The sequence below is a fragment of the Protopterus annectens genome, chromosome 2.part0 (assembly GCF_019279795.1).
Source record: "Protopterus annectens isolate FY-2018-M chromosome 2.part0, PAN1.0, whole genome shotgun sequence".
NCBI lineage: Eukaryota > Metazoa > Chordata > Ceratodontiformes > Protopteridae > Protopterus > Protopterus annectens.
The window spans coordinates 1,103,642,186-1,103,656,203 of NC_056728.1; the positions used below are offsets into that span (position 1 = coordinate 1,103,642,186).

At 39.3% G+C, this 14,018-nt stretch overlaps 1 protein-coding gene across 4 annotated transcripts in view; it reads right to left on the reverse strand.

Moving 5' to 3' along the window:
- NPNT (nephronectin) overlaps positions 1-14,018 on the reverse strand; it is a 387,764-nt gene that overhangs the window by 21,740 nt on the left and 352,006 nt on the right. For all 4 annotated transcript variants that reach the window (XM_044061299.1, XM_044061301.1, XM_044061302.1 and 1 more), the window contains 3 exons: positions 13,828-13,911; positions 11,651-11,749; positions 4,339-4,595 (listed from right to left, as the gene is read on the reverse strand). In XM_044061299.1, the coding sequence (XP_043917234.1) occupies positions 4,339-4,595; positions 11,651-11,749; positions 13,828-13,911 (440 nt within the window). The remainder of the gene's footprint in view (positions 1-4,338; positions 4,596-11,650; positions 11,750-13,827; positions 13,912-14,018) is intronic.

Genomic DNA, 14,018 nt, shown 5'->3' on the forward strand with positions numbered 1-14,018 from the left:
TAGTGGGATAGGCAGGGAGTTCCACTGTCTGGTAGCACAGGATGAGTATAGTGAGTCTCCAGCTGTATTATGGGATTTGGTAGTTATTAGTGGGCTCTGATTACCTGATCAAAGGCAAAATAGTGGGGAGTAGTGAATGTTTTGTAGAGTAGGGCATGTGTACAGTTTGTGTATTATATTGTGGGCAATTTCAAGCTGAGCGAATGTAAGGTGCTTAGGTAGTTCTAGGCAGTTGAGTTTTTTTTTTTAGTGTTAAGCAGTGGTGGTGCTTATGGCAGGATGCATTAGCTGCAGATTTGCCTATTTTGTTAAAGCATGCCTCTAATTTATTTAGTAGGGTGGTGTGAACATTGGTTATTATTGAGGATGTACAGAGAAGGGAGGGGAGAAGGTAGGATGATGCTAAAGATTTCCTTGATGACTCTGTGAGGTAGGGTTTGTTTCAGTAGAGGTAGCCCAGTTTTTGATGAGTTTTCTTGATGGCTTCAGTGATCATCATCATCTTCTTTTGGCTGTTCCCGTTAGGGGTCGCCACAGTAGATTACCTGTTTCCATTTCTTCCTGTCCTCTGCAACTTGCTCTGTCACACCAACCACCTGCATGTCCTCTCTCACCACATCCATAAACCTTATCTTAGGCCTTCCTCTTTTCCTGTTACCTGGTAGCTTCATCCTTAGCATCTTTTTCCCAATATACTCAGCATCCCTCCTCAGCACATGTCCAAACCAACGTAATCTTGCCTCTCTGGCTTTCTCTCCAAACCTTCCAACCTGGGCTGACCCTCTAATATACTTATTCCTAATCCTGTCCACCCTCGTCATACCCAGTGCAAATCTTAACATCTTTAATTCTGCCACATCCAGCTCAAACTCCTGCCTTTTTGTCAATGCCACTGTCTCCAACCCATATAACATAGCTGGTCTCACTACCCTCTTGTAGACCTTTCCTTTCACTCTTACAGGTACTGCCTGTCACAAATCACTCCTGACACTCTTCTCCACCCACTCCATCCTGCCTGTACTCTCTTCTTCACCTCTCTTCCACACTCACCGTTACTCTGAACTATTGACCCCAAGTATTTAAACTCATCCACCTTCGCCGCTTCTACTCCTTGCATCCTCACCATTCCTCTATCCTCCCTCTCATTCACACACATATATTCTGTCTTAGTCCTGCTGACCTTCATTCCTCTTCTCTCTAGAGCATATCTCCATCTCTCCAAGGTCTCCTCCACCTGTTCCCTACTCTCACTAAAGATCACAATGTCATCTGCAAACATCATAGTCCACGGGGACTCCTGTCTGATCTCGTCTGTCAACCTGTCCATCACTATTGCAAATAAGAAAGGGCTCAGAGCTGATCCTTGATGTAACCCCACCTCCACCTTAAACACATCCGTCACTCCCACCGCAGACTTCACTGCTGTCACACTACCCTCGTACATATCCTGTACCCCTCTTACATACTTTTCTGACACTCCTGACTTCCTCATACAATACCACAACTCCTCTTTAGGCACCCTGTCATATGCTTTCTCTAAGTCTACAAAAACACAATGTAACTCCTTCCGACATTCTCTGTACTTCTCCATCAACACTCTCAGAGCAAAGATCGCATCTGTAGTGCTCTTTCCTGACATGAAACCATACTGCTGATCACAAATCATCACGTCCCTTCTTAACCTTGCTTCCACTACTCTTTCCCATAACTTCATGCTGCGACTGATCAATTTTATCCCTCTGTAGTTACTACAGCTCTGCACATCACCCTTATTCTTAAAAATCGGTACCAAAACACTTTTTCTCCATTTCTCAGGCATCCTCTCACTTTCCAAGATTTCATTAAACAATCTGGTTAAAAACTCCACTGCCATTTCACCTAAACACCTCCATGCTTCCACAGGTATGTCATCTGGGCCAACAGCGTTTCCATTCTTCATTCTCTTCATAGCTATCCTTACTTCCTCCTTGCTAATCCATTGTACTTGGCTTCGGTGATATGTAGGTCAAATTTTTAGGTTATTGTCTATTTTATGATTCCTAGTAGTTTGGTATTTGTTACAGTTTCTATGGTGGTGGTGGTGTCTGTTGAAGTAATATTAAAGGGTGTACAGGGAGTCTAAAGAGATGTGGGTGTAAAAGCATTAATTTTGTTTGCTGGCATTTAGGATTAGTTAATCAGCTTTTAGTCATAAATCTATGGTAGTGAAGGAGTCTTGAGTCCTTAAGTGTTTATGTTTGAGGGTGAGGTGGTAAGGATTCAGTCATGTACTGAGTGCCTGTTACTGTGTTTTTCAATTCTAGTGGGTGAGGCGATTACTTGAGTGAAACTGAGTATTTTAATAGACAGGGTAGGGGAGTGGGTGTTTACAAGTAAATAGTCGACATTCACACCCACAAGTATAATATTTCTTTATTTACATTAGTAGAAAACCATTGAAGGATGTCTTTGAGAATGGGAATGTTGTTCTCTGGGGGAATGTATATGGCAGCAATGCAAATAGTTCTGTGCTTGTTCAGGTGTAGAAGGGTAATATATATTTCTATGTTGGGATAGTTGGGGTGATTTAGTGGGTATCTGGTGATGTTTAGTGTGTTTGTAAAAAGTATTGCAACCCCTCCAGCTTTTTTTCTGTACTCTATCATTTCTTTTTTTATAACTCCTGGCACTGTTTTATTCCACTGGTGTTTGCTGTTACACATTTTTATTTTTATTTCCAGTGGTTTATTTATCTCAACAAGTGTATTTCTCTTTTATTCTCTTCATTTTTTTACTACACTTGTAGGGAGCATGGCTGAGGGGGTTCTCAGATGACTCAGTGAACTAAATTTTCCAGAATGCTGCTTGAGGGCTTGGCGAATTACATGATAGGCTTACGCAATGCCTACTGAGGAAGGAAAACCCTCTAATGTTACAAGAGGAGGTCAACAGACAGGAAATGGAAGGTGAACCTAGCATGGATGTTGAAGCATTTCATAGGGCAGTCAGCAACCTGGAATACAATCTTCTTAAACTTAAATGCCTCCAGACTCAGTGACAGCACTTTGAGGTTTGTCTACATAAAAGAATTGTACCCAGACGCTTAAGGATCTTGAAAATGCTGACTTATGGTGAACAGTATCCAGACCTGCTTGCAAGGTGAGAGAAGCTTAAACTAGAGGTGAGCTTTAACTATTTGAATAAGTTAATTGACTACATTACAAGGTGACATGACTATATCCATTAGACCAGTTGATAGAGGTGGCTCCATAGTAGTGATGGACAGGTCAGACTATTTTAGTTCTATGAAAGAAATGTCAGGTTATAATCGATATTAAACTGTTATCACCAAGAAAGACATAGATTGTCTTATAAGAACTATTACAAGTACCTTGAGTAATTGTTTACAAGACAAAATAATCAGTCTTGACTTGTATAACTATTTTTTGATAAGTGACCCATTGATTCCTGTCATACAGGGTCATTCAAAGATCCATAAGGATAGTCACAGACTACCGGACAGCCATTGTTGCTGGCCATGGTTGGAACATAGAGCCCTTCTCTATATTTATTGAGAAGCACCTATGTCCAATATTAGATAGGAATGAGGCAGTGCTGAGGGGCTCCAAACAGTTTTTAAGAGATCTTTTTGACTATATTAAAATGCAACCGACAGATTTGAGGTACTTGCTGGTCAATATGGATGTACAGTCAGTGTTTACCATGATTCCTAACCATGCGGCTTGATTTATATGGGAAGATACTTGTCCAAGTACAGTGCATATGATCCTTCAGTGTGTCACTGGATAGATCTTTGTATGAGAATAGGACTTGAGAATAATATCTTTGTCTTTGATGATGTCTATTACCAACAAAGACATGGCGTGGCTATGGGCACCTCTGGTGCCAGTAGCTACTCCAATATGGTCAGGGCTCAATGGGAAGAGGAGTGCATGTTTTCAACACCAAGTTTTCATCAATATGTCCTGTTCTATCATAGATTTGTGGATATATACCTATCTGCTTCACATTTCCAAAAATTAAATCTCGCATGTTGCACTGCATGCATGCATCCACTTTTCCATTGGCTGGAAAATACTGAAGCAGTAAGATGCATGCACACAGAAACAACCATCGCTGAAAGAGTAGGGAAAAAGGAAACAGAGAATAGGGGAAAACTTTTTAATTCTTTTTAAATTAAGTTAATGTCGTCACCAGTTGACCGGGCCTCCACCCCACAGTTTTCCGTTGAAGGAGTGCTTTCTGAAAAATAATGCCTTTGGAAAATGACCTCAAAATTAATATAGTCAACTTGATGGCTTCTAAGACCCTTTTATTATATTTTAGCCACATACTTACTCGTTCAATGTCCAGTCCATGGAGTGTTATTTGAGTATGCCTCCAGCCATGCCCACTGTTTCTGCCCCACAAAGCTGGACCATGAACTCCATTCCTTCTTATAAAGAGATGGAGATTTCCTGAATGTCTTCCAGAAACTAGATGTCGAAAGGAGAGGCACATCCCCTCTGAGATTACTGATTTGTCAACTGGAAGAATTAAGCGTGCTCCAGGTTTGTGTGTCTCTTTCACCTCAGAAACTGTTAGGTACTGTCCACCTGTGAGAATAAAAGTATAAGTAAGAACAGTAGCAGATTACCATGCACTTAGGAACGTAATATGTTTAACAGAGATAACAGCTAAAGTGTTGAACATTTCTTATACCTGCATACATAGATAAGGTGGTAACACATAACACAGAATTTTGCACAGCCTGGTAGGAATTAATTATTGATTAAGATATGCCTGAAAATACTATCACATAACCAGAACAAGACTCCCCTTCATGGCAGCAACCTGTTTCACATTCATCAGTTTTATCCACTTTTATCACACATTTTATCCATTAGGAATCTGCTACTTTTGTTCTGTCTTTCACAGCAGCCTCTTTTTATGCTTCACTATCCGCTAAATTTATAGTAACTGCCTTTAGGAGATTAATAAACCATCTTCATGTTTCCATGTGTACCTTTTCTTTGATTTCACAGAAAGTAAATACATTCTTGAAATCTAGCCTTCTAACAGTTGCCAGAATTCTCTTCCTGTGCCTTCTATACCTGATAAGATGCTTTCACTATGAGCAAACTGGGGTCAATATTAAGATGTCGAAACATCGTAATGTCGAACTCCAGATGGTCGACCCGTATTCATCGAAATGCATTTACGCGGTTCGATGAATACTTCCAGGGCAAGGATGCAGTTGGCCAACTACACAGTGTTGCCCTTTTCTCCACTGTAGTGTGATCTCAGAGTTGGTATATTTAGTTGGGGGGCTGTGGGGGGCACAGCCCCCCATGTCGGGGGGGTGAAGCCCCCCACATGAGTGGGTTTGTTTTAGGTTAGGTTAGTTACGTTGAATTGCGGGGCAAGTGTTTATTTGCACTGTAAATATTCATTGATTCCTGTAAATGCATTTCGATGAATACATGTTGATGTTTAGGTGTTTGATATTACGACGTTTCAATGTCGTAATATAGACCCAGCAAACTGAATACAGTTCTTTACCTGTGGGGTTACAGTTTCTTTCCTTTATTACAAACCATCCTTAGTTAAATAACCAGTTTAGAAAAAAAAAGTAAATATGAGTGGTGTGCTCTCATATTACTTCAAACACTGTTTTACTGTGTAATCTGTAAAGCTAAAGTTTTACAAAAATCATCTTTTAAACATCTGTGCTTTGATAAAAAATGCACCGCAGTTTACACTGACAACTCAGACCCTCACAACAAAATTTAAAATCATAAAAATTTACAGATATAATCTTAATAACATAACATATCAAATATTAATTTCTATAAACTTCTGTTAAAGGGAGAAAATCATATTTTCAGTAGTAAGGTATACCATTCTTCAAACAGAAAGACTACCATAGAATATCCTGTTATGTTACTACGAGCTAACTCAAGCTTTCACACTGAACAATGTATAAAATAGTGTCAAATTTTATAAGAAAGAAAGAAATCATCTGAGTGACAATTACAATCATTGAAATACATACTCTTGATATTTAAAAATACTTATATTAACCTATCAGAATACCTTAATGCAGCAAATTAAAATTGGTGCACTACTCCTGTGAGTATTTGGCCCTATTCACAGTCATTGGTGCATAGCAGATCAGGGCTGTTATGCAGTTCATCTGCATATGAAAATCCTAAATCCTAAGCAATTCAAAAAGTGTTGAACACAATAGGGAAAGACTACACAATCAGGCTTGCCTTACTGTATAAGTATAGTTACTCCATGCGCAGAATAAATATAAAAGCACCCAATCGTACCCAGTTCAAGAAGCCAACATCATTGGAGTACTGATTGTTTCCAATGATGTAACCTGTACGACAGCAGCCATGTTCAATGAATGAAGTGCAAATATCAGTAGAGATTCATCAGTGCTGATCAACATATTAGCACTGGAAATAAATAAATAAATTACTTGTCTCCTTCATTGCACAGTAGGAATATCCATACCAGCAATGGCATCTACTGTGGTGCAGACAAACTTTCAGCCTCAACCAGCCTTGTCCTGTCCCTACACAGTGATGATGGTAAGCTTTCACCATCGGGAGCTTGTACAGCACCAGAGCCCTTCATTGCTATAACATGGTAATGGTCAATTGACTGTGATTTCATTATGAATCCTTGTCTATCATGACAGGACAGAACACTGCAGCAATGGACTGCTATGCAGAATACTTTTCTCTACCTAAAATTAAACAGAAAAAAATATACAGAATTTCAGTATATACAGTGCTGTGCCACATAGCACAATACACCAGCTGTTTGGCAGACATAAAGAACAGGGAGGGTTGTACATCACTATCGTAAACTGCAGTTCATGTAACTGAAACCTAAGCAGAACAGCAGGATATCAGACTTATTATGCAGAGGTCTGGTACTCCAGCACAGACTATATCTATCACATCTTTCAACCTATGAACATTCCAACCATAGCACTGGCCTTCAAATATCATAGCAGAGGGTCAGAAAGAAGACTACTTTCGTAGTTTCACTACAGATTTTTATTTACTATACCTGACATAGTAAGTGATTGGGAGTCCTTGTTTAGGCTTAGTTTATTTATGTATTAAGGTAGTTACTGATGAGGAACATTTTAACTTTAGGACTAACAAGGCAAAAATCATAGCACTAAGCCTAAATCGGTTGAGTGGAATTGCGAAAGTTAGTCTAGGTGCCCAAAATGGACACCTAGCAAATTGTAGCTCAAGTACATTCTTATCACTAAAATTCAAAAGCAAGTTGTCAAGCTGAAGTTATATAGTGAAAGCCTCGCAAAGGGATTTCTATGTTAGCAGCTGCAACTATTTTTCAGAACTACAATTTTTCTTTAAGACACACTGTCATTCTTATGTACAAAGGGTCCCATTCAGCATGTTAACTCTGTGTGACGTAACAGCAACTGTATTACTGCAGATTTGTTCCCAACTCTCAGAAGCATCTGTCTGCCCTTTTTATCATATGACGGCACTAGCCAGGTGGAATAAAGAAGTGCCTTCTCCCATTTACTATGCTGTGAGTATACTCCCTGTAAATGTCATGTCAATAAGACATACTGCAGCTGAAAACAGCAGCAGGCAGGCACTGTCTAGGGATCTTGGGGCTTTATGCTAATAAATCATGCTGAGTAATGCACAGAGGTCGTTTCCCCAAGCATGCTCCTATTTGTTTTTCTGCAAGGCTCTGCCCAGGCTGTGACATGCTAGAATGCTGAGAATGCCTGACTCCCACTTCTTTACTGAGCTTGACTCAACAAAACTAATTACACATTAATGAATTCCTTTCACTGACACTTTATGCTGGGGGATGTATCAAAGCATAATTAGTTTTCTGACAACAGTTTTCCTTTGCTGCTTTGTACTACATTCACATTGAAAATTATTACACACTGTCATTAACGTAATGATTATTACTTCAGTAAGAGAGTAACAAATTTATAGGGCAGCACAGTGGTGGTAGTGGTTATCTGAGCAGCCTGACAGAGCACAGGCTTCCAGTTCAGTTCTCAATTGGTGTAGACTACAGTAAAGCGTGAGAGCATTCTGAAGGCAAGATGGCATTACATTCCTCACACCAACTACAGTCTCATGGTCTGGGAAAAAAAACATGAACCCGTCACAGAAAATGAACTGTATCAAAAGGTGGGAATGTGTAACAGCAATCTGAAAATGTGCAGTTTCATGCAGTCACAGCATAAGCTCAGTTACGTGCACGCCCTGAGGATACCATATCAAGTCATAGCTGGTTTCTTTGGATTTAGGCTAATGCTTCAATATTTCTGCATATTCCTGAACCACATAAGACAATTACAGTAGCAAAAAGGACACTGTAATCATTGGGAGAAGGGGCAAGGGCAAATATGTCAAAGGTTGGGATGGGCTTAGTTAGTTGGAAAGGTAAAAAAAAATAATTTTGGCCAAAGAAAGAAGAGGAGGGAAAAGTTGTTGATCGGATGAGGAGGATAGAAAGGGGCTGGTGGGTGACTCTAAGAGTTGTCATATATGATAAGAGTTATAAGGCTGAGGACTGAGGCCATCTCACTGATATCACACACTGTTAGCTATAAGGCTGAGGACTGAGGCCATCTCGCTGACATCACACACAGTTAGTTATAAGGCTGAGGACTGAGGCCATCTCGCTGACATCACACACTGTTAGCTATAAGGCTGAGGACTGAGGCCATCTCGCTGACATCACACACTGTTCTTCTAGAATGCATAATGTCTGCAGCAAAAGTGAAGTCATAACACGATAAAACAGAAGCTAGAAATTCATAAGGTGCAGAGATAATTAGGCAAAAGGGGCTGTGGCATGAAATGGAAGCCTGGTCTACCAAATGTGACAATATGTCCTTCCCGGACCGAGAGGGGTATAGTTTTGGAGTAATGGTCAAAAGGGCTTTAAGGTTTCGAGAGATAATGCCAAGGAATGAGGAATGGTACTAAGTGTGGACTTCAGGTTAAGAAGGTCAGGACATCTGTGGAGGACACAGATATGACAGATATGAAGTAGCATTGATGAAGCTCAGAGAAAATGTCTGGCTTTTGTGATGGTGTGGTGCAATTTCTGAAGACAGAACTGGCACCAACCCTACAGATGAGATTGTATCAATAAAATAAGAGTAGTACTAAGCAAACATGTGCCTGCATAGGACAGAACTTCTGAGATATTTTGCTATAATGCTCACAGGTTTACTGGAAGTGACTTTTTTTGTCAGGCATGAGGCCATAGTATTAAGGTCTAGTGACTGGTCACTGCTAGGATAGTCATGCTGTGCCGAACCATCATACATAGCAGAGAGGTCTGTTAAATACTTCAGACTGGCTTTCTTATAATGTTGAATAAAATCGTATTCTGCGCTGAACAGGCTAAGATGAATATCACATCATCTGTACAGATCACATGGTTATGTATGTACACAGACAGGACAGCTTCTAAGAAAATAAAATATGAAAGGAATCAAGGATGGATCATTGAAGTATCCAGATACTGACATACTAGATAGATAATTTGTTGACTGTTTTAAGTAATGGGTTTTGATTGGTGAGACAGAAGGAAGGCCGTGAGTTGGCATACATCTGGCATACAAAGAACAGGTATAAGGTTGGAAGTATCTGGATATATACAAAATGATTAACTTTGAAAAGATGCTAACAGATTGATGACACTACATCATCCAGATGGCCACAGACTGCCGTGATGTCATTGCAATTAATAATCTCTGCTGTCTTACAGCTCTAGTCATTACTGAAACGAAGCCACTGATCAGAGAGAAGATGGCATCACTGATTCCCTTGTGGAGTTATTTGACAATGACTTGTTCGAAAATGTAAAGATGATGAACTCCAACTAGATATGCAAATACCTATAGACTTCAGTGGGACCACTGGCATCATAGTGCATTTCTGATTTAGAAGGCATTTCTTTCTACAGGTGGAAATGTGTAAAACAGTCAGGTCTCTTGGGACCATGGGATTGGAAGTCAAGCCTGAAAGAAGATGAAGGCTAAGACACCAAAGGTAATGCCATGAAGAATTAATTCTCATAAAATTACACTGGTCGTGAAGCCAGATTCTGAAACATAGCCTCATACATCTGATAATGCTAAAACTAATCAGTCTCAGGAGACTTGGGTATGATATATTGATGCTCCCACAAGATGGTGAAAGGTGTAGGCACCTGCCTTCCTGGTCTTGGTGGACTGTACAAAGAAACCCTATGACATCAGGCAATTCTGTTCAATGTTAAAGTCAAAACAGAAAAGAATGGCTCTGCATCTACTTCTTATGATGACTTGCAATTAGCCTTATAAGATATGTGCAGTTATTCTCAGATATGAACACAATTATGTACATGCATAGTCAAACACCAGTCCACTTCTTGGAAACATCTTAGTATTACTATCTGTACAAACAAATGTGATATCCCCTTATTTTAAAGAAAAGATGTTTTATACAGAACATTAGTAAACACATTTTTATACATGTTGTACATGTGATATATCTCATATGTAATGCATCAATGCATCCTGAAACATTTCATCTTCTTAGTGTGGTACACAACACTGTTTTTGCAGCATCTGCACAATCATGTAATGTTGCAGGGCCACTAGGGTTAGATCTCTTCAAATCCATTTTCATAAGCAATTTACTCATTAAATGCTTCAAGAAGAGTACAGCTGGGCTCAGCCCTACTTTCTAAACGACTAAAGCCACGCATATGACCAATCCACATTTGATTATTGGTTTGGCACTGGAACTACTAGGATTGGTAGGGTGGAAGTCAGTGGTTGATGTTGACTTGCCCACCCCTAGGAAGGGGGAGCATGTAGGTATAGCCTGCTGTAATGCTGATCCCTAGCAGTAGTGCTGTGACATTGCAGAAGGAGCTATTTGGCTGGTATGGTTATGTACTGCATGTAAGCTAGGGAGGCTTGCATGTGACATGAAGGATGCATGGGATTTTCATAGAATAGAAGCAAATATGGGAGACAACACTTTGGAAAGGGGGTTCGTTATGAGATGGCTCATATGACTTACATGTTGATCCATTACTTCACATTTGACATTGCCTTTAGGGGAATAAATGCTCAGGAATCTCGTGCTGTCTAGAGAATGAATGGCCATTAGGGTTCACACTCTGTCCAGGGAATGAATTAATGAATCTGTTTGTGGCCTCAATTGGAGGAATAATTAAGCTGTTAGGGTAGGGATCCATTGGGTAGATTGCGTAGGCAAAAAAAAGAAAACAAAATGGCAGCTGACTATGGAGTAAGTCAATGACAAAGCAGATCATAAACAAGGATTCTAGTACAGGTGAAAATATTCTCTACTGTCAGGCAGCATTTTGATTGGATCATCAACATATTATCTACAGTTATATGCACACATGAATGTGGTGAGCTTTTAAAGGATATTTGTGAATTACAGCAAATTGTTACACATAACAGTTTTTCTTAATACCCACTAAAATAGGACCATTTTCTGATACTGTGTTCAAGCACTTTTTACTTCTCATTTAAAGAAGACAAAGTATCAGAGGTCACATTTTGCATTAGGTGTGAGCTTGTTGGTTCATAAAATCAACAGTGTCACTGTACCTGCGGGATCCGCAATTGTTTCCCATTGCTGGTCATCTTCCCTTTCCCTTGTCCATTCGCAAAGGCCATAATCAAAGTTACAGCTGTGTAGCAACATAGCTGGAAAAGACATAAAAATCATAATAAGAATGCACATAATGTCAATGGTTCACAGCCTAGTATCATTTCAGCATGATTTTAATCCTATTCTACCTGAAATAATAGTTTTATTCTTCCTTGATTTTTTGTGAAATATGCAGTTCTGTGCTAGCCTCAGATGTTGTCCTGTTTTCAGGTTAGGTTTTTGTTTCATAGTATTATCAATCCTCCTCCTCCTGGTAAAAAATGAGCATTTTCTTAACTAACCAGACAGTGATTGTTGATATTTTTCTGCTATCTACTCAACAGACATATTTTTTAATAAATCTCCAGTGCACACTTATCTATAAGGAGGAACTGACTTATAATAAAATTACTAATTTCTGCTTCTGGCCTGCCTGCCAGATTCTAACATTGCAAGGCCTTCCATCTGCCTAAGCACCTTAGGGTCATCTCAGAACAGCACATAGATTGAAATATGTCTCAAAATGTCCCGCACTAAGCAACATGCTAACATGCTAAAATTCCTTAAGAACTTGCTGCAGCACAAATACCTCTCTCACCTGCAATTGTCTACCAATAACTGCGAGGATCCTACATTTTCACCTATATAGGTAATGATTAGAGCACACACCCACTTACAATTTATCAAAATGCTGCCATGCTTGATTTTAACTAGTCCATAAAATTTCACTGGCCCAATTCCATGGTCATACAATGGGATTGCAAGACTGATCTCATCCTCCTTATTTAATCAGGTTTACTAATGTACTAGTTTCACTTTTTGGAGGCATTCTCTACCCCTCCTTTACTCTTATTCCTCTTTTTTTGGTGACCCATGACAGTACCTTGAAAAGGAAGTCAATGACATACAATTTCAATTGACTCAATTTTCAGCTTCACATTCACCATTGCATGAGGTTTGTCTCTGCATCTCCAGATTTAATATAATTAACTCTGAGGTCACTATACTTCAGAGAAAGAGAAAAAGAAAACACTGACTACTGTGACCTCCTTTCAGGAATGTGTCTTCGGCCAAGTTCTATTATTCAAACACTTAACTGTTAAACCATCCCCAACCATATGTCTGAACTTCTTTGCTCAATAATTCTGGACAAAGCTAAATAAATAAAATGGGAGGAAAGGGACCCAAAATCAGGTGCAGTTTTTAAATATTACACAAAATCACTTAAAAACTTAATAGAAAAAAAGTTTTGCATCAATGTGCATTTTCTAACAAGAATGAATTCTGGTGACTAGCACTGTTGACTAACTGTAACCCTGGGTGATTTACCAGATCTCAAAAAGTTTATGAGGGATAGGACAAAAACATCAGGCAAAACCAGGATGTTCCACAAAATCAAGGACAGTTGAGATGGGTCCTTATCAGTTGAGCAAGTTTTCAGAAACTTGAAATTCATATGGTCGAGACCATGTCATCGAGTTTTTGAAAACTCAAAGCTTTTGAATGGAGATTGTGGAACAGTGCAGATCAGGAAATTTACCCTTTTCCTCACTGTAGTGTAATCTTGGAGTTGATATATTTAATTTGCAGGGGGTGTGGAGGGGTGCAGGGGGCTTGAACCCCCTGCAAAAATGTAAAAAAGGTAGATTTTTGTGTTTTGTGTTTTGTGTGTGTGTGTGTGTGTGTGTGTGTGTGCTTTTTTTTTTTTTGATGTTTGAGTTTTGGGAAACTCGATCATATGGTCTTGACCATATGAATTTCAAGTTTCTGAAAACTGGATCATCTGACATAGACCCATTCAGACATATGTCCTCCTGTATAATTTCAATGTTACAAGAAAAAATTCTCCATAGCACTCTTTCACTTACTCAGCACTAATAGTATCATCCTCAGTCTGTACGGTCTTCACATGCAACACTATACCCATTCCCTTGTCCCCATACCTTCTGTCCTGTCTAAACTGCAAATAAACTGAGAACAAGGATTTCTCATTGTTTTTTATATATACATATGTCTATACATATACATGCACATATACGTATACACACACACACACACACACACACCAATATGCATATTAAATGCACATGCATGATGTAAAAAACTACTTCAGGAACTGTAAGGCAGGCAGTACCTGGATCATCTCCAGCTTCATTCTCTTCACCTATTTCAATATCAATTTCAGTGAGCCCTGTGCTACCTCCAGGCTTTTTCGGTACTGCAAGATATAAACACAAAAATATACTAAGTAACATAAAATTATTAACATATATATTGCATTTGCTCATACCTTTGTAGCCTTGGCTGGAACTGGATCTGAAAAGG